Here is a 21,352-nt window from a genome sequence, read left to right on the forward strand (position 1 = left end):
TCCACGTCAAAAAAGGAATGAGTTCCAGATCCCAAACTTCATCTTGGAGGGTGAAAGATGCCTGTGCGTGGATTTTTTTAACGTGTGGTGTCCGTTACACACCAGCCACCACACGGGCTTGATAGAGCTAGGTCCAGTGGCAAGGAGTAGCATGTAGATGAGTAATAGGAGGGGGCCAAGGACAGATCCTTGGGGGACTCCAGAGGTAACAATGCAGGAGTGGGAAGAGAAGCCATGGCAGGCGATTCTCTGGCTACAATTTGATAAGAATGGAATCAAGCAAAGGCAGTCCCACCCAGCTGGATGACAGTGGAGAGGCATCAGAGGAGAATGGAGTGAGTGGTCAACTGTGTCGAAGACTACAGACAGGTCGAAAAGGATGAGGAGGGATAGTTCATCACTTTCACAGTCACAAAGAATCACAAACATCACATTCTGATTACAAGCATCACATTCACAACTCATTCTGATCACAAACACTCACCCTCAGCCTAGAAACTGTGAGTGTTAGCGGTGGCAGTATTATAATCTTGCACTTTGCACTGAGAGGTGGCTGATTTTTGAATGAATATTGAGAAGAGTTAATATCCCCATCTTCTGAGAATCTCAGCGCGAGACCAGGTCACCCACCTTCACCTTCGGGGGCTGTGTAATCCGGGGCAGGATATCTCACAAAATAAAGAGAACCCCGCATAAAGGAAAGATTGAAGTTACCGGTTAGTCCAACAGCCCATTACGACCAAGGTAAGAAATTTTACGATCTGTTGAAGCAATAGTCCCAACAAACTTACAATAAAAACGAATTATTTCATTTCAGTTATTGCAGAGAAAATTATTCATATGTAATTTAGATCAACTTCTGTCCCCTTGCCGCTGGGTTTGAATCATTTTGAGGTCCGACAATTGCATCAAATCCCCTATTTACTCACAATGACTTTCCGTGACTTCTAAACCTGCAGAGCGCCAGTTTGTCAACTTCGCAATAACTTTACTGACACACCGCTCCGAATGCATCAAAATATCTTTGTCATGTCATAGGCACCATTTTTTCCGCAGGCGCTATTCCTGCCAGTTATTCTGGACTGGTTTAAAATCTGTAATGGTAAAACCTTCTATGAAGTTCGCCGTGCTTTGTTCAGGACACAATTGTACTTTCTCTTCGGATGGCGCTGGCAAAATGGCGCCGGCAACCCTGGGCGTGACGTCATCGCAACAGGGTCGATAGGATGACGGAGCCAGGGTCACGTGCTGCGGGTGGGCTGGAGCTTGATGCAACTTTCTGACAGCGCATTGCGGAAGGTGAGCGCGTGTTCCATTTATTCTCATGATTTCAATGTTAAAACATCTGCATTTTATAGATACAGCATAGTTTTATTTCTCCTGAATTTACTTTTATTGCATTTTAATTTGCAACTTGCAAGGGGCGTTCGCTGCCACATAAATATTTAAGTCACGTAAAAGCCCCGACCTGTGTGAGAACATCAGCGGCAGGTCAGGGCCATAAAAGGAGCGGCGAGCGGCCTCGGGAGCAGCGTGGAGGTGTACCACTTCAGGGAGCAATGTGAGCTGGTGCAGGAGGGTGATTGGAACATGGGCAGGTACAGCAGGAGTGGCGAGAGACTGGAGGGGTGTGATCGGGGCCCAGGAGAGGCGTGAGTTCGGGGCCAGGGACAGCACTAGGTCCGTGCAGCAGAGCACATCTCCAGTCGTCTTGGATAACCCTTTCCACTAGACCAAAACCTAGCTCTGTGAAGCCCGTGTGGTGGCTGGTGTGCAACGACCACCACACGTTAAAAAAATCCACGCACAGGCATCTTCCACCCTTCAGGATGTAGTTCAGAACCTGGAATATTAGGTCCTTCTTTGAAACACCTCTGAGCTCATCCTGTTTTAGCAGCAAGTCATCCTCGTTTCGAGAGACTGCCTATGATGATGATGATTTAAGTGTAAATGCCATTATACAATCAATCAAATCCGCCATGGCCTCTCAGTAAAATTGATATATTTTTAAGATTAATAGCGAAAGTAGAACAACGGGACATAAATTCAAACTAGTAAAACGTAAATTTAGAGTTCGTGTCAGGAAATTCTGTACACAATGAGTAACCAACATGTGCAATTGACTTCCAGGAAATACTGCAGAGGAAAACCCAGATGCCAAAATCTCGGGACTTTATGATCTGGGTAGATGAGCTAAGATCAGCTGAATGACCTTCCTCAACCTTAACTATTTTCATCATCATAGGCAGTCCCTCGGGGTCGAGGATGGCTTGCTTCCACACTAAAAATTAGTTCTCAGGTGACTGAAGAGTTCAATGCGGGACCCACAGTCTCTGTCACAGGTGGGACAAATGGTGGTTGAAGGAACGGGTAGGTGGGGTGCCTGGGTTGTCACGCGCTCCTTCCGCTGTCGACGCTTGGCTTCAGCTTGCTCTCGGCGAAGAGACTCAAGGTGTTCAGCGCCTTCCCAGATGCTTTTCCTCCACTTTGGGAGGTCTTGGGCCAGGGATTCCCAGGTGTCGGTGATGTTAAATTTTTTCAAGGAGGCTTTGAGGGTGTCCTTGAAGCGTTTCCTCTGCCCACCCAGGGCTCGCTTGCCGTGTCGGAGCTCCGAGTAGTGCGCTTGTCTTGGGAGTCTCCTGTCAGGCATGCAAACGATGTGACCCATCCAGCAGCGCTGATCGAGCATGGTCAGTGCTTCGATGCTAGGGATGTTGGCCTGAGCGAGGACACTGACATTGGTACGTCTATCCTCCCAGTGGATTTGCAGGATCTTGTGGAGGCAGCGTTGGTGGTACTTCTCTGGTGTTTTGAGGTGCCTGCTGTACATAGTCCATGTCTCTGAGCCATATAGGAGGGCAGGTATCACCACTGCTCTATAAACCATGAGCTTGGTGCCGGGTTTGAGGTCCTGGTCTTCAAACACTCTCTTCCTCAGGTGACTGAAGGCTGCACTGGCACACTGAAGGCGGTGTTGGACCTCGTCGTCTATGTCTGCCCTTGTTGACAGTAGGCACCCGAGGTATGGAAAATGGTCCACATTGTCCAAGGCCTCATTGTGGATTTTAATAACTGGGGGGCAGTGCTGTGTAGGTTGGTAGAGGACCTTTGTCTTACGGATGTTTAGTGTAAGGCCCATGCTCTCGTACGCCTCGGTGAAAGTGCCACTGAATGTGCGCAGATTCCCATTTGTCCTGTAATTTAGCTCCACTCCAGCTGCGAGTGAGATGGAGCATTGCAGCAAGGAAGATCGAGAAGAGTGTTGGTGCGATGACACAGCCTTGCTTGACCCTGGTCCGAACGTGGAATGGGTCTGTGGTGGATCCGTTGGTCAGGATCACGGCTTGCATGTCATCGAGGCGAAGGATGGTGACAAATGTTTGAGGTCAGCCGAATCTGAGGAAGACGCTCCATAATCGCTCGCAGTTGACAGTGTTGAAGGCTTTTGTGAGGTCAAAGAAGGCCATGTACAAAGGTTTGTACTGTTCCCTGCATTTCTCTTGTATCTGCCATGCGATGAAGATCATGTCCATTGCACCCCTGAGTGGGCGGAATACGCATTACGACTCTGGGAGGAGCTCTTCAGCCACAGGGACAAAGCGATTCAAGAGGATTCTAGCGATGACTTTCCCGGTGGTCGACAGCAGGGAGATCCCTCTGTAGTTACCGCAGTCGGATTTGTCACCTTTCTTGATGGTAATGATTTCAGCATATCGCAGATCTCCTGGCATGATCACCTCCTTCCAGATCAGAGAGATGAGGTCATGAATCTGCTTCAGTAGTGCTTCTCCGCCATGTTTAGTGCTTCGGCGGGGATTTCATCTGCTCCTGATGACTTGTTCTTCAGTTGTCGGATGGCCTTTTCAACCTCGGCTAGGGTTGTGTTGAGATGCTGGCATGCTGTGGGATGGAGTCGAGGACACTCACGTCAAAGACAGAGTCTCAGTTGAGGAGATCCTCGAAGTGCTCCTTCCAGTGGGCACTGACTGCCTCTCTTCCTTGATGACCACCTCTCCGTTCTTGGCCAGTAGTGGGGTAGGGCCTTGGGTGCTTGGGGCGTAGGTCGCCTTGACTGTTTTGAAGAATCCTCGCATGTCCTGGTTGTCGGCTAGCTGCTGGATTTCTTGAGTTTTCTCCACTCACCATCTGTTCTTTAGGTGGCGTGTTTTCCGTTGGACCTCGGCCTTCAGATGTCTGTAGAGCTGCTTTTTTGCCCTCGAGTTGTGTTGCTGCTTCCAGTCCAAGAATGCTTTGCACCTGCGGCATATTTGCTCCTGGACCTCCTAGTCATTCTGATCGAACCAGTCTTGGTGTTTCCTGGTCGAGTGACCGAGCGTCTCTTCGCAGGTGCTGATTACGGAAACCTTGAGGGTAGACCAGGCACTTTGCGTCTTTGGGAGTTGTCAGGTTGTAAGGTTGTTAGCGAGGCGCTGGCTGAATAAAGCTTTCTTAGCAGGATTTTTGAGTGCTCCGGCATTGATTTTTCTACAGCATTGCTTCTGTTGCCGTCGCTGTTTTGGAGGCAATGTTGATGCTGTGAAAAAACTTACATAAGAACATAAGGAATAGGAGCAGGAGTAGGCCATATGGCCCCTCGAGCTTGCTCCGCCATTTAATACAATCATGGCTGATCCGATCATGGACTCTGGTCCACTTCCCTGCCCGTTCCCCATAACTCCTAATTCCCTTATTGGTTAAGAAACTGTCTGTCTATCTCTGTCTTAAATATATTCAATGACCCAGCTTCCACAAGTCTGAGGCAGCAAATTCCACAGATTTGCAACCCTCTGCGAGGAAGAAATTCCACCTTATCTCAGTTTTAAATGGGCGGCCCCTTATTCTAAGATTATGCCCCCTAGTTCTAGTCTCCCCTATCAGTGGAAATGTCTTCTCTGCATCCACCTTCTCAACCCCCCTCATAATCTTACACATTTCGATAAGGTCACCACTCATTCTTCTGAATTCCAATGAGTAGAGGCCTAACCTCCTCATAAGACAACCCCCTCATCTCCGAAATCCACCTAGTGAACCTTCTCTGAACTGCCTCCAAAGCAAGTATATCCTTTCTTAAATATGGAAACCAAAACTGTAGGCAGTATTCTTCACCAATACTCTGTATAACTGGAGCAAGACTTCCCTACTTTTATACTCCATCCCCTTTGCAATTAAGGCCAAGATTTCATTGGCCTTCCTGATCACTTGCTGTACCTGCATACTAACCTTTTGTGTTTCATGCACCAGGACCTCCAGGTCCTGCTGTGCTACAGCACTTTGCAATTTTTCTCCATTTAAATAATAACTTGCTCTTTGATTTTTTTTTTCTGCCGAAGTGCATAACCTCATATCTTCCAACATTATACTCCATCTGCCAAATGTTTGCCCACTCACTTAGCCTGTCTTTTGCAAGTTTTTTGTGTCCTCACACATTGCTTTTCCTCCCATCTTTGTATCATCAGCAAACTTGGCTGTATTACACTCGGCCTCTTCATCCAAGTCATTAATATAGATTGTAAATAGTTGGGGTCCCAGCACTGATCCTTGCAGTACCCCACTAGTTCTTGATTGCCAACCCGAGAATGAACCATTTATCCCAACTCTCTTTTCTGTTAGCTAGCCAATCCTCTATCCGTGCTAATATATTACCCCCAACCCCGTGAACTTTTATCTTGTTCAGTAACCTTTTATGTGGCACCAAATGACTTCTGGAAGTCCAAATACACCACTTCCTGATTTACGCAGGAACACAAAGCTGTCAACATCAAGTGTGAGATTTCCTATCAAGTTAATGACAGGAGCCCTGATGGCTTGCAACCTGAAATGTATCAGAGCTCCACCAAGTGGATTACTGATGTAATACAACTACTCATGTAATAACAAAAATGGTCATGTGGCAAGGTCATGTGACAATTTCTGTTAAGCAGCCATCTTGTGGAGTGTGTGCTTGAGTAGCTGTGTGAAGATATCACATATTGGCCATGAGGATAGGATCTTTGGATTCCCGAGCTGATATTTTTGTTGGTTTATATTCCTGCCAACCAACAGATAGACTTTGAGAGGTTCTTTGTTTTGCAGACAGCTAAAAATCCAAGGGAAATTTCAAGCACACTTAGCTGAACTGTCGGCGTTGCCAGAGTCCAGATGGCCGCGCCTGTGGGAATAATGGGGTGCTTGGGTGAGTTTCATCGTGACTGAGAGACTTTTGCAACTTATGTGGAACGGCTAGAAATCTCTTTCACTGCAAATAGTATCGTCGAAGTCCCCGATGATGAAAACCGTAACCGGGTGGTTTTAGAAAGGAAATGGGCTATTTTCTTGATTGAAGTAGGTCCCGATATGTATGAAACCCTGGCAAATGTTCTTTTTCCCGTCAAGCCTAAGGAAACGCCATTTGACGGAGATTCTAAGCAAGTTAGAACAGCACTACAATCCTGAGCCCCTGGAAATTGCTGCAAGTTATCGTTTTGGAACACGAGATCAATTAACTGATGAGGGTATCAGTGAGTACATTGTAGCTTTAAAAAAGCTATCCATTCACTGTCATTTCGGAAATTTTCAGGACAAAGCATTGCGTGACCGCTTTGTTTGTGGGATGAAAAATGAAGCAATCAGAAAGAAGTTGTTGACAATCCCTAACTTGACTTTTGATTGAGCTTGTCAGATAGCTATGTCGATGGATATTAAATCATAGAAATTTACAGCGTGGCAGGAGACCATTTCGGCCCATCGTGTCCATGCCGGCCGACCAAGAGCTATCTATCCTAATCCCACTTTCCAGCTCTTGGTCCATAGCCCTGTAGGTTGCAGCACTTTAAGTGCACTTCCAAAAATCTTTTAAATGTGGTGAGGGTTCCTGCCTCTACCACCCTTTCAGGCAGTGAGTTCCAGACCCCCACCACCCTCTGGGTGAAGAAATTTCCCTTCATATGTCCTCTAAAGCTCCCGACAATTACTTTAAATCTATGCCCCCTGATTGTTGACCCCTCTGCCAAGGGAAACATATGGCTGACCAATAATCTCAAGAATTTCAAGACCTTTCCAGTCGTCAGACAACCGAGATGAATCGCCTGCAGTAACTGGCCATGGTAACAGCGCATTGTAGGTGCCTGGGACAACACCTGGGACAAAGCTGTCCATATGTGAAGGCAGACTGTTGCTACTGCAAGAAAATTGGGCATCTTGCGAAGGCGTGCCGACTGACGAGTAAACTGACTTTCAATGCTCGAAGTAGAAATCATCAGACGCTGCATAGCATTAAAGAGAAGCAACAGAGAAGAGAAGCAGAGGTTCTGGAGGTACACGTCATCAGGAGTATGAGGGTATCTAGCAGTAATTTGCAAGGCATCGTCCTCCAAGTAGACATTGCAGGAAATCGACACTGGTGCATCCGTGAGCGTAGTACCGAAATCGCTATTTCTCGACAAGTTACATGCTTTTCGACTGGAGAAATCAAAGGTCGAGCTGCGAAATACAAGGATTAGTTTCCGAGCTTGCCTCTCATAGTAGTGGCAGGAGACAAACCTGCCTTGATGGGTAGAAATTGGTTGGGATCACTGAAAATAGATTGGAATGAGATTTTTTGTGTGGAATCGAAATTTGCAACGAAAGATGACAACATGAAACAGCATCCAAAGATGTTCTGTGAAATAGGCATTCTGATTCAAGGCGAGTGTCAGAGTGCAGAAGGATGCAAGACCAGTTTACTGCAAGCCGCCACGTCTTGTACTATACATACTCAAGGAGAAAGTTGAGCAAGAACTCAAAAGACTAGAAACTGAAAGCATTATCTCTAAGGTAGATCTAAGTAATTGGGCTTTGATTTTGTCAGCATATACTTTTGACATTGAGTACAGACGATCAGCTGATCACAGCAATACTGATGCTGCATCCAGATTACCATCCCCATCACAACTTACACCTAATAGGGAAAAAGTATTCTATTTTTCATTGATGAGCTGCCAGTTACAGCTGAAGAGATTGGTAGAGCAACCAAACATGTCAAAGTTATGTCAAAGGTGCATGCTTACATAATAAATGATTGGTCAAACCAGGTATTAGAGGAAGATATTCATCCATACTTTGTTCGTAGGAATGAATTGTCAGTGGATAAAGATTGTATCATTTTGAGTGCAAAAAGCAGTTATCCCAAATAACTTCTGGCTCAAATTGTTAGGAGATCTTCATGACCAGCACCTGGCAATGTGCTTGACCAAGAGTTTTGCACGCAGTTACTTATGGTGGACTTGTTTAGATAAAGATATAGAAGACATCATTAGTCAGTGTACAACATGTCAATCGGTGAGCAAGAAACCACCAGCAGTACCATTACAGCCATGGAACTAGCCTCCCAGGGTTTTCCAAAGGTTACATGTAGATTTTGCTGAGCTAGAAGGACAACAGTTGTTCATAGTGATAGATAGTCATTCGAAGTGGATAGAAGTGTTTCTGATGCAGAAAATAATAAGTAAAATACTAGACAATTTGAGAAGATTATTTTCTTCATATGGCCTCCTAGAAGAAATTGTGTCTTATAATGGGCTGCAATTTTGTTCTGAAGGATTTTCAAAGTTCATGAGCAGAAACGGTGTGAAACATACCAAAGTTCCACCATACCACCCTGCTTCAAATAGTGCAGCAGAGCACACAGTACAAATTGTAAAATGTGCCCCCATCAAGCAAATGTTGGATCCAAATCCAAATAAACGGTAGTTGTCATTGGACCACAAACTAGAACATTTTCTGATTACTTATTGTAATACTCCTCATACAACTACTGGTAGAACACCAGCAGAGTTGTTACTCAAACAAAAGCCAAGAACCAGGTTCTTGTTGTTAAAGCCAAACTTGGCACAATCAAGACCAATAGAGAGTCATGATAGAAGTAGAGTAAGAGAGAGAAGTGTGAAATTTAATCAGAAGGTTAGAGTGAAGAACCATCACCATAAATGGTTAAAGTGGTTACCAGAAAGAGTAGTGAAGATATGTGGCCCTTGCACATATTTGGTCAAGGTGGTTACTCATAGGTGGTTAGGTTTGTTCACATTGATCATATTTTACCTACAGATATGGAAGGAATTGAAAATTGGAACGATTCGATTATTTCTGCTGAGTTAGTCTTGTTACAAGTAGAGTACCAATAGTAGATCCTACACCAGATATACTAGAAACAAGTCCAAGAGAAAGTCAGACTTTGTCTGCCTAACTTGGACTCAGACTTAAACAGTCTAAACTTGTAGAGAGTCAAAATGTAGATCAACGTTTGCCCTTGGAGAAAAACTCTCCTCAGGCTCAGCCTTGAATGAGTCTAAGTCTTAAAACAAGATTGGAAAATTATATTCAAGAGAGAAGATATCCTCTTCGAAACAGAAAACCAGTGTTTAAGTTTGATTTGTAAATATGGAAAAATAAGTTCATATCTTTTGTTGTGTATACCATGCAAGTAATGTATAATTATTTATTATGAATACTTCTTCAATAAGGAAGAAAAAGTGTCATAGAGGTGGACTACTGATATAGTAACAATAAAAAGGTCATGTGGCAAGGACATGTGACCATTTCTGTTAAGGAGCCATCTTGTAAAGTGTGTGCTTGAGCAGCTGCATAAAGATATCACCTAATGCTCAAGGTATTCAGGAAGGAAACAGCCATGATAAGGAAAACCCTTACAAATGCTTGGATAGGCAAGTTGTGCCGGAGGATATAATGTAAATCTTCTGTTCGAGAAGAGGGATGGGTAAACTAAAGACTAGTTTGGCTAATGTCATATATGTCTAGAGACATAATACAGGATAAAATTCATATTAGCTTAAAGAAAATGTTGCAATTATATAGCACCTTTCACAACCTCAGAATGTAACAAAGCGTTTTATAGCCAATGAAGTACTTTTGAAGTGCAGTCACTGCTGTAATGTAGGAAATGTGGTAGCTAACTTGTGCACAGCAACTCTCACAAACAGCAATGTAATAATGATCAGATTATCTTTTTTTAGTGATGTTGATTGAGGGATAATTATTGGCCAGGATACCGTAAGGATAAAGGTTAATTAAGGATCAATGTAAAAGGGAAGTTTTGTCTGATAAATTTAACAGGGTTCTTTGAGAAAATGTAATATATTGATAAAAGAAAAGGTACTGGATCATATGTATGGATTTGCAAAACGGGTTTTATAAGGTGTGTGTAGAAGTCTTGCTAACAAAATCAAGGGTGCACAATATTAAATGGAGTGTGGCAGCATAAATGAAAAGTTAGTGAAAGAACGGAGAGTCGTGATTAATGGATCCTTCTTTGGATTCGAGGGATGTAAACCATGGTGTCCCACAGGGGTTAATGTTCGGACCATTGCATTTCTCAATATATATTTGATCGAGACTCAGCTATAGGGACACAATATCAACATTTACTGACAGCACAAAAATAGAGATGTGATTTTTTTTTTTGTAATTACTTCAGGAGGACATAGACAAGTTAGCAGATTGGGTAGGTAGGTATTGAAACGTGGGAGGAAGAATAAGGAGAGGAAATATATATTTCATGTAAACATGTATTAACAGGAGTAGAAAAGCATTTGGACTTGGGTGGTTCAGGTAGAAAAATCTTTACAAATAGAAAGACTAGTTGAAAACCTAATTTTTGTAAATAATAACAGATATGGGATTGTAGGTTTCCTAAATGGGGGCATAAAGTATGTAAGTACAGGAAATGCTAAAGCTATCCTAGTCATTGGTTATGTAGTGTATGTAGCACACAAATCACTGACTCCACACGGTCTGGTGTTGATCTAACTGCTGTGACCTTAGTCCTTTATTGAACAGCTCCAGAGTGCTCCACAGGTGTGGTGGGCAGCCTTTTATACTGCCTCGTGCAGGTACTTTCAGGTCTCCCACCACAGCGCCCTCTGTGGTGCACCATTGTACTTATCATACATTTAATGTACCAGAGCAATACACAACATCACTGCCCCCCCGCCCCAGTTCAAAAAGCCGTTGCTTGAATCCCCTAAATTGAACATCTCATTAGCCCATTGATATTGTTAGTCACGGATCGCACACTACAGGTTAGACCACAGTTAGAATATTGCGTCTAGTTTTGGATGCCATACTTTAAGAATTCCAAGGCCATAGAGAGGATGCAGAAGAGATTCACTCGAATAATGTCAGGAGTGAGTGGCTCTAGTTATGATAGAGACAAGAGACACTGGAATATTTTCACTAAAACAGAGCAGGTTAAGAGAAGAGCTAATGGAGGTGTTCAAACTATGAAGGCTTTTGATGAGGTAAATAGAGAAAACAATTTCTACTGATTGGTGAGTCAATAAATAGAAGATACACATTTAAGATAATCACTGAAAGAACAAAGGGAAGCATTAGGAACACATTTTTCAGGCTGTGAAGAAATAACCAAGTCTAAGGCTATCACTGGTCACTTAAATAATCAGGATCGCCAGTAAACCAGTCTGGTGGGTAGATTGTGTTTAATCAGTTTAAGACAGAATATAACACGAAGGGCCTAATTTTGGCCATGACTTGCTCCAATTTTTTTTGAGTAAGTTGGTTTTTCTGGTGTAAATTAGAAAACGCCATCTTCCCCAATAAACTTGCTCCAGAGTAACTTAGTTAGGTACGATTTTTTTTAGTTTTTTTTTCAAAAGGGGCGTTCCCAGCCACTTATGCTAGTTTTGACCATTTATGCCACTTTGGCCAGCTAAAACTTACTCCAAATCGATTTAGGTCAGCGTAAGTGGCCAGCTCTGAAAAACATTGCGGGCAGTGAAGAAAGCAGCGCACATTAGAACATCGGCGGGCATTAAGGCAGGGATAGGGGAGGGAGGGAAGGGCGGTAGCGAAACAAAGCAGTACATTTGCACCATGCACAAAAAGTAATAGGCAATCAATAAATAAATAAAAAAAATAGAAGGAACCCTGCACCTAAAGCACCAAACTCAATCAGTAAATAACAAATAAAAAAATAGAAGTCTACCTTAGGGAACGCAGCGGGCCGCCAATGAGGGACCCATTCGGCCAGGGCTAGGGACAGCGTGCTTCGGGCCCCTCCCACACAGCCTGCAGCGACGTTTGCAGAAACGGCCTGCCAGGAGCTACTGCACATGCGCGCAGAGGTCCCAGCACTGCTTTCAGTGCCGGGACCTGGCTCTGACCCCAATTCATTGGGCCATGCTGCGCCACGACTGAGGAGAGGCTGGGGAGCAGCCAGAATACGGCCGTCTTTTTTCGACGTGCTTAGAGGCGTACAAAAGCAGCGCACCTTGGGTGAGGCTGCCAGAAAAGGGGGTTGGGGAAATTTAAGCCCATTGGCCCTGAAATTCCGTTTTGGCCTACCCGCGGGCATTTTAGAGAAAAAATACGCACCTACCTTAAGCTGCTGCCCACGTTCGACATTCCGATGCTGTGGCCTGAGCTGACTGTGCTTCGCAGCGCATGCACTTCGGGAAGTGCGCAGGCCTGGAGCTGGAGTCACATGGCTCTGGGCAGCCAATCAGGTAAGGTATATACTCATTCATAGTAATAGCAGTTCCGTAGGGTTCTACACTCCGATGACTATGAATGAGAACCCCCCGCCTCACCTCCAAACATCCAAAACAGTAATAAAAAATAGAAATTATATACTACATTCATTTAAATAAGTTATTAATGTCTTTAAAAATATATTTTCCCGATTTTTATTTTTTAAATAAACTTACCGTTGTGGGGAGGATTTTTAATAGAATATGTTTTAATAACTTTATTTTTATGTTTTTGTGTTTTTTAAAACACTTGCACCTGTAAAAGTAGGCTATGCACCTGCTTTTTCAGGCGCAAGATTTTTGAGGACATTTGTATGTGTAAATATCAGAAATATGCACTTACAAATGTCCTAGCACCCGATCTGCGGAGGATCTGTCAAGCCAGAAACTTGACAGATTGGAAATGCTGGTTTTCAGCACATGCGCATTGCGCACTGAAAACTGGCTTTTCCGATGCCTTCCTGGGTCCGTACAAACTTTGTACGGACCCAGGGAGGCCGGAATTTCAGGGCCATTAGTTAGCAAAAACATACAACCGTTACAAGAAGCTCATTCTGACCCCAATCGGACAAACGGCTGACGTACGTGAGCAGTTCTCTGGCTTGCAGTCTCTTTCTCAGTCGAGAACTTCCTTCATAAGAACATAAGAACATAAGGAGTAGGCCATCTAGCCCCTCGAGCCTGCTCCGCCATTCAACAAGATCATGGTTGATCTGGCCGTGGACTCAGCTCCACTTACCCGCCCGCTCCCTGTAACCCTTAATTCCCTTATTGGTTAAAAATCTATCTATCTGTGACTTGAATACATTCAATGAGCTAGCCTCAACTGCTTCCTTGGGCAGAGAATTCCACAGATTCACAACCCTCTGGGAGAAGAAATTCCTTCTCAACTCGGTTTTAAATTGGCTCCTCCGTATTTTGAGGCTGTGCCCCCTAGTTCATGTCTCCCCGACTAGTGGAAACAACCTCTCTGCCTCTATCTTGTCTATCCCTTTCATTATTTTAAATGTTTCTATAAGACTCATCCTTCTGAACTCCCAACGAGTAAAGACCCAGTCTACTCAATCTATCATCATAAGGTAACCCTCTCATCTCCGGATTCAGCCAAGTGAATCGTCTCTGTACCCCCTCCAAAGCTAGTATATCCTTCCTTAATTAAGGTGACCAAAACTGCACGCAGTACTCCAGGTGTGGCCTCACCAATACCCTATACAGTTGCAGCAGGACCTCCCTGCTTTTGTACTCCATCCCTCTTGCAATGAAGGCCAACATTTCATTCGCCTTCCTGATTACCTGCTGCACCTGCAAACTAACTTTTTGGGATTCATGCACAAGGACCCCCAGGTCCCTCTACACCGCAGCACGTTGCAATTTCTCCCCATTCAAATAATATTCCCTTTTACTGTTTTTTTTCCAGGGTGGATGACCTCACATTTTCCGACATTGTATTCCATCTGCCAAACCTTAGCCCATTCGCTTAACCTATCTAAATCTCTTTGCAGCCTCTCTGTATCCTCTACACAACCCGCTTCCCCACTAATCTTTGTGGTCATCTGCAAATTTTGTTACACTACACTCTGTCCCCTCTTCCAGGTCATCTATGTATATTGTAAGCAGTTGTGGTCCCTGCACCGATCCCTGTGGCACACCACTAACCACCGATTTCCAACCCGAAAAGGACTCATTTATCCCGACTCTCTTTCTGTTAGCCAGCCAATTCTCTATCCATGCTAAAATACATTTCCTCTGACTCCGCGTACCTTTATCTTCTGCAGGAACCTTTTGTGTGGCACCTTATCGAATGCCTTTTGGAAATCTAAATACACCACATCCATCGGTACACCTCTATCCACAATGCTCGTTATATCCTCAAAGAATTCCAGTAAATTAGTTAAACATGATTTCCCCTTCATGAATCCATGTTGCGTCTGCTTGATTGCACTATTCCTATCTAGATGTCCCGCCATTTGTTCCTTAATGATTGCTTCAAGCATTTTCCCCACTACAGATGTTAAACTAACCGGCCTATAGTTACCTGCCTTTTGTCTGCCCCCTTTTTTAAACAGAGGCGTTACATTAGCTGCTTTCCAATCCGCTGGTACCTCCCCAGAGTCCAGAGAATTTTGGTAGATTATAACAAATGCATCTGCTATAGCTTCCGCCATCTCTTTTAATACCTTGGGATGCATTTCATCCGGATCATGGGACTTGTCTACCTTGAGTCCCATTAGCCTATCCAGTCCTACCCCCCTAGTGATACCCCCCTACCCCCCTTCGGTAAAACATGGGGGACCACTTGACGAGTGTTCGACCAGCTCAGCTTCTGTTTCACTCTCCTCTCACACCGTTTGTGCAGTCAATCTTGATCAGGCTACTTTTATTCTCTTTTTCGGAGTGGGCCTGACATGGGATATTGACAAGACCTTTTGACCTGTAGAGGTTTCCCTAAAAACTTAATATCCAATACCGTATCACGTTCTTTGTCTCAACTTTTTTTGTTCAAGAACCTGCCCTAAAGATGTCTCCTGATCGGGTACAATCCTGAAGCCCAAACCAGAAAACTGCACGATTAAGAGTGTTACCACCTTTACGAAGTAGCAACACGTTTACGTTAACCCTCTCAACTTCTATCCATTCTAAGGGCTCAATTTCCCCCAACCCGTTTTCTGGCATATTGCCAGGGTTATGCCAGGTTTTCTAGGCCAGAAATGCGGCAGAAATATTTTGCCAAAGTTTCCCCGATCTGTAATTCGAATTTGTTGCCGCGCAGCATGTCCAGTCGCCTCGGGGGGTGGAGCCTGCTGTCTGCGCATGCGCGGGAAAAAAAGTTACATTTTGACGTCGTTCCAATGGACGCGCATGCTCAGTACAGCTCGGGTTTGGCAATCGACCATTTTTAAAGAGCCAGTTTTGTGTGTGTGTGTGTGTGTGGTGTGAGAAGGAATGCTGTGAGAGCATTGGAAAAATCACAATTGGAGCAATACAAAATGCAACGTGGAGCAAGGACTGAGAATTTCTTACTGGAAGAAGTGGAGATACTAGTTACTGTGATTTAGAACAGAGGGCAGGAGCTGGATACCAGCAGAGGTCACATAAAAGTGCCACCAAAAGAAATGAAGAAACACAGGAACCAAGTTGCAGAAGATTACTGCGCAGTGGTGAACACCATGAGATCTGGAAGCCAGTGTAAAAAGAAATGGCAGGACCTTGGTCAAGTAGTTAGTGTAAGTAATATTTTCATTTATTCAATGCAATTGTAAATGTGACCAGCTGCATATGTCCCACCCAGCAGAAAGACACCCTCTCCAAAAAGTTGCATTTTCATCTTTGCAGAGGAAGGTGGCACACAACAAAAGGGAAAGAAGTTGAACAGGAGGAGGCCCAGCAAATCTCTCCCCAATGAGGGGGTCGCTGCTTTGATTGCTTTTCTCCAGGCAGGAACAATCACCACTGCACAAGCTGGGCCCACACTTGAGGGAGAGGGTAAATCCTGCAAATTCATCGTGGCTGTTCAAATCAACCTGCTGCCTGGCCTGCGATGTGTGAGCCTACTCATGCCACCCATCTGCCCCCTTCTCTGCTGACCTGTTATATTTTGCAGAACTTGAGGCCAACCCTAACAATGCAGAAGAAGATTCAGACGAGGATGAGCCTGAAGAGGAGAATATCTTCCAATCCCACCCTCCAGACCATGAGGGGGAGGGGGATGAAGCTCTCACTGTTGTACTGAATATGGAGGTGCTAGCCCCTTCCGTTACTAGTGGTTTGAGGGTTGGTGGGACATTCCATGGTTTCCCACCTTCCAAGGTTGCGGGTTCCAGTGGTGTGGTGTGAGCCACACCCAGGGGGAGGAGGGGAAGGAGAGCTCGACCGTGCTCTCCTGAGATGCAGGATGTAACAGATGTGATTCAGATGATGTAATTGAGTGTGGAGAGCATTGACCTTACCCAATCATTCCTGGACACCATCAGTGGGGTGAGTGATGAGATAGCGGGACTGTCGGGAGAAGTAACAACACGCTCTCTCGAGAAATGGAAACGATATCCGGGACCATCAGTGAAGGAATAGTGGCCATGAGGGAGGGAATGTCAGCCGTAGTGCAACTACGTCACTGACCATTAGGGTGCGAATGTTGCTGGCCGCTGAGACACTGTCAGGGTGCATGAGGGACGGCATGTTGGAGTTAGCTGCTGCAATAAGGGAACACGCCCAGGCCCTGCGTCCATTGACCGAATCAGCTGCCACTCCCACTGCAATTCCCACACCAGCCTCTGAAGAGCCCAAAGCCGGGTCCTCCAACTTGCCGCCTGACGCTGACGCATCCCCCACCCTCGAGGTGCGCAGTACCCAAGGTGTTAGAAGGAATAAGGGTACCAAGCCCAGAAACACTGCGCCATCCCCTAGAATAAGGGGGTTGAGAGATGGGTGCAGCCTTTCTTTGCTGCTGCTGTTGTTGTTGTTATTGTCACTGTTGTAATTGTCCTCAAGTTAAAAGTTTTTTGGAAGTTATGTAAATTTACAAGTTTATAAGTGATCTTTAAGTTTTTGTGATCTGAAAGTGAAGTTTGATACAAGAATAATTTTATTAAAGTTAAGTTATTGTAAACTTTTGAATAAAATATATTTTACATTAAAACTGAACTATGTTCCATTAACACAACACAACATTATGGAACAGCTCCATACAGTAAACATGTCCATGTGGAATAGTTGTCGCTGAGCTCTCAGGGTCTCCTCTCTCCCCACCCCCCTCGAGTCTTGTAATCTCTCCCTCCCCCTCCCCGGGCTACAAGCCGTAAGATCGGCTATCTCTCCCTCCTGTCCTCTCTTCCCCCTTCCCCCCCACCTCACGGCTTGTTTGGAGCTGACCCCCGAGCCACTGTGTCTGGACGCGAGGCCAGTTCTACCAGCCAAACCTATAACCCTCCAGGCCGCCTTCAAGACATTCGCTGGTGGCATGTGAGTGAGTAAAAAAATGAGAAAACTTGTGAAATCCAACAAATTTACACTTCTACGTTGACAGTTTAAAAAAATTTTGAACTTTATTATTGATTTTGACAATGTTCTTGACTCCCTCCAAAATCTTCGATTTTAAAAACAATGGCATCTTTCAGCACAGATTTGTGAATTTGCACTGGTTTTCTTAACTCACCAGGTGGCTTTTCGTGGCCAGATACGCCAGCGTAATAGAAAAAAATGTTGGCCAAACTGCGAGCAATTTTTAAAAAACGGTGCAGACATGAGGGAACGCCTCCCTATGACGTCAAAAAAAAATGGCCTAGAAAAACCGTAACTAAGTCAGTTACACTGGCGCAGATTGCAGGGGGAAAGTTTGAAAAAAATAAATACGCTAAAAATTTGACTATGCCAAAAAAAACAGCCTACTCCAAAAAAACGGAGCAAGTCACTGGGGAAAATTGAGCCCTACGTCTTTCTGAAACAAATTGTCAAAATTAAAGATACATAAACAAAACTAAAGTTTTAACTTGAAAACCACAGATAATGGTTGTCATATAGCATTCTGCACTAACATCTCAGCAGGGTACCAAGGGCTAGACTTTCCACTTTGCTGGCTATCGCCCAAAAAGTGGGCGATGTTCCAGCCTTAGCGATGTGTCAGCCTTCATGATCGCTGGCACATCGCCCATTTTTTTGGATCGCGATTTTTGCCTCAGCGATAACCCAGCGAAGTGAAATGGGCAAAGCGATAGGCCAGTGGTGTGGAAGGCAAAAGTTTCCCTAGCAGCGGCCTTCTGCGCATGCAATTTTTTTTTTTTTGGAGGTCAGCTTTTCACGTGTTTCGGGAGGTCAGGGGTCATCCACACATGCACCAAGGCTGTTGCTGAGGGGGGGAGAGAAAGGAGAGGAGGAAAGCATAGTTAGAGAAAGAAGAAAAGAGAGTGACAGATTGCAATAAAATAAAGAAAAAATATATAAAAGCAGTTCAAGAGAGAGATTGAAAAAAACATAAAAGCAGAGAAAAAAAGAGAATAAAAATGTCATCGGACAATATGGAGGGGGGGTCGGAAGAGGGCAAAGCCTTTTTCCGATGAGGCCAATGAGGCCCTCGTCCAGGAGGTCCATTCCAGGTGGTGCGAATTAACCCGGGGTAGCAGTGGGAAACCTCCACCCCGGGCCTACCGGAAAATTTGGGTCCAGATCACGGACGTCGTCTCCTCGGCATACCACGAGGCGAGGGGGCTCGCTGCCGCAAACGCTGGAACAGCCTGGTGGCATCAGCAAGAGTAAGTACAGATTTTATATTGTATTGATTTAATATAAGAACATAAGAATTAGGAACAGGAGTAGGTCATCTAGCCCCTCGAGCCTGCTCCGCCATTCAAAAAGATCATGGCTGATCTGGCCGTGGACTCAGCTCCACTTACCCGCCCGCTCCTCGTAACCCTTAATTCCCTTATTGGTTAAAAATCTATCTATCTGTGATTTGAATACATTCAGTGAGCTAGCCTCAACTGCTTCCCTGGGCAGAGAATTCCACAGATTCACAACCCTCTGGGAGAAGAAATTCCTTCTCAACTCGGTTTTAAATTGGCTCCCCCGTATTTTGAGGCTGTGCCCCCTAGTTCTAGTCTTCCCGACTAGTGGAAACAACCTTTCTGCCTCTATCTTGTCTATCCCTTTCATTATTTTAAATGTTTCTATAAGATCACCCCTCATCCTTCTGAACCCAGTAGACCCAGTCTACTCAATCTATCATCATAAGGTAACCCCCTCATCTCCGGAATCAGCCAAGTGAATCGTCTCTGTACCCGCTCCAAAGCTAGTATATCCTTCCTTAATTAAGGTGACCAAAACTGCACGCAGTACTCCAGGTGCGGCCTCACCAATACCCTGTACAGTTGCAGCAGGACCTCCCTGCTTTTGTACTCCATCCCTCTCGCAATGAAGGCCAACATTCCATTCGCCTTCCTGATTACCTGCTGTACCTGCAAACTAACTTTTTGGGATTCATACACAAGGACCCCCAGGTCCCTCTGCACCGCAGCATGTTGTAATTTCTCCCCATTCAAATAATATTCTCTTTTACTGTTTTTTTTTCCAAGGTGGATGACCTCACATTTTCCTACATTGTATTCCATCTGCCAAACATTAGCCTATTCGCTTAACCTATCTAAATCTCTTTGCAGCCTCTCTGTGTCCTCTACACAACCCGCTTCCCCACTAATCTTTGTGGTCATCTGCAAATTTTGTTACACTGCACTCTGTCCCCTCCTCCAGGTCATCTGTGTATATTGTAAACAGTTGTGGTCCCAGCACTGATCCCTGTGGCACACCACGAACCACCGATTTCCAACCTGAAAAGGACCCATTTATCCCAACTCTCTGCTTTCTGTTAGCCAGCCAATTCTCTATCCATGCTAATACATTTCCACTGACTCCGTGTACCTTTATCTTCTGCAGTAACCTTTTGTGTGGCACCTTATCGAATGCCTTTTGGAAATCCATATACACCACATCCATCGGTACACCTCTATCCACCATGCTCATTATATCTTCAAAGAATTCCAGTAAATTAGTTAAACATGATTTCCCCTTCATGAATCCATGTTGCGTCTGCTTGATTACACTATTCCTATCTAGATGTCCCGCTATTTCTTCCTTAATGATAGCTTCAAGCATTTTCCCCACTACAGATGTTAAACTAACCGGCCTATAGTTACCTGCCTTTTGTCTGCCCCCTTTTTTAAACAGAGGCGTTACATTAGCTGCTTTCCAATCCACTGGTACCTCCCCAGAGTCCAGAGAATTTTGGTAGATTATAACCAATGCATCTGCTATAATTTCTGCCATCTCTTTTAATACCCTGGGATGCATTTCATCAAGACCAGGGGATTTGTCTACCTTGAGTCCCATTAGCCTGTCCAGCACTACCTCCCTAGTGATAGTGATTGTCTCAAGGTCCTCCCTTCCCACATTCCCGTGACCAGTAATTTTTGGCATGGTTTTTGTGTCTTCCACTGTGAAGACCGAAGCAAAATAATTGTTGTTGTTTAATTAATTGTAAATGTAAATTATTTATACATACAAACAAACATACATGCATATATATATATATATATATATATATTCCCTGCTTGTGTCTGGACAGGGCTATGAACCTGTGCCCTTTTTAAGTCACTCTGGCTGCTGCAGTATAGAGATGTCTGTGTCAAACTGTAGCTCCTAAACATGCTGAGCTTTGTTACAACCGTGCATTAATTGTTGATCCTATTTGCATGTAACGTTTGAAATTGTTGGGTTTCCATGATACTACCTAGTCAATTGGCTTATAAGAACATAAGAAATAGGAACTGGAGTAGGCTTTACGGCCCCTCAAGCCTACTCCGCCATTCAATAAGATCATGGCTGATCTGATCATGGACTCCGTTCCACTTCCTCGCCCGCTCCCCGTAACCCCTTATCCCCTTATCGTTTAAGAAACTGTCTATTTCCGTCTTAAATTTATTCAATGTCCCAGCTTCCACAGCTCTCTGAGGCAACGAATTCCACAGATTTACAACCCTCTGAGAGAAGAAATTCCTCCTTATCTCTGTTTTAAATGGGCGGCCCCTTATTCTAAGATTGTGCCCTCTAGTTCTAGTCTCCTTCATCAGTGGAAACATCCTCTCTGCATCCACCTTGTCAAGCCCCCTCATAATCTTATACATTTCAATAAGATCACCTCTTATTCTTCTGAACTCCAATGAGTTGAGGCCCAACCTACTCAGCCTTTCCTCACAAGTCAAGCCCCTCATTCCCAGAATCAACCTAGTGAACCTTCTTTGAACTGCCTCCAAAGCAAGAATATCTTTTCGTAAATATGGAAACCAAAA

General features: G+C 44.5%; 2 protein-coding genes across 5 annotated transcripts in view; one reads left to right on the plus strand and one right to left on the minus strand.

The window, feature by feature from the left end:
* The window catches only part of coa1 (cytochrome C oxidase assembly factor 1), a 60,594-nt gene extending 59,393 nt beyond the window's left edge, over positions 1–1,201 (minus strand). For 2 of the 4 annotated variants that reach the window (XM_070881213.1, XM_070881214.1), the window contains exon 1: positions 930–1,199. The gene's annotated coding sequence lies outside the window, so the exon portion shown is untranslated. Of the gene's footprint in view, positions 1–929 lie in introns of all 4 variants that reach the window. The other 2 variants (XM_070881216.1, XM_070881215.1) reach the window with 2 other exon arrangements.
* Positions 1,202–1,266: 65 nt separating this feature from the next.
* The window catches only part of blvra (biliverdin reductase A), a 119,228-nt gene continuing 99,142 nt past the window's right edge, over positions 1,267–21,352 (plus strand). The window contains exon 1 of the mRNA XM_070881219.1: positions 1,267–1,299. Within this exon, the coding sequence (XP_070737320.1) occupies positions 1,270–1,299 (30 nt within the window). The 5' untranslated portion in view covers positions 1,267–1,269. The remainder of the gene's footprint in view (positions 1,300–21,352) is intronic.

The sequence above is a fragment of the Pristiophorus japonicus genome, chromosome 5 (assembly GCF_044704955.1).
Source record: "Pristiophorus japonicus isolate sPriJap1 chromosome 5, sPriJap1.hap1, whole genome shotgun sequence".
Taxonomy (NCBI): Eukaryota; Metazoa; Chordata; class Chondrichthyes; family Pristiophoridae; genus Pristiophorus; species Pristiophorus japonicus.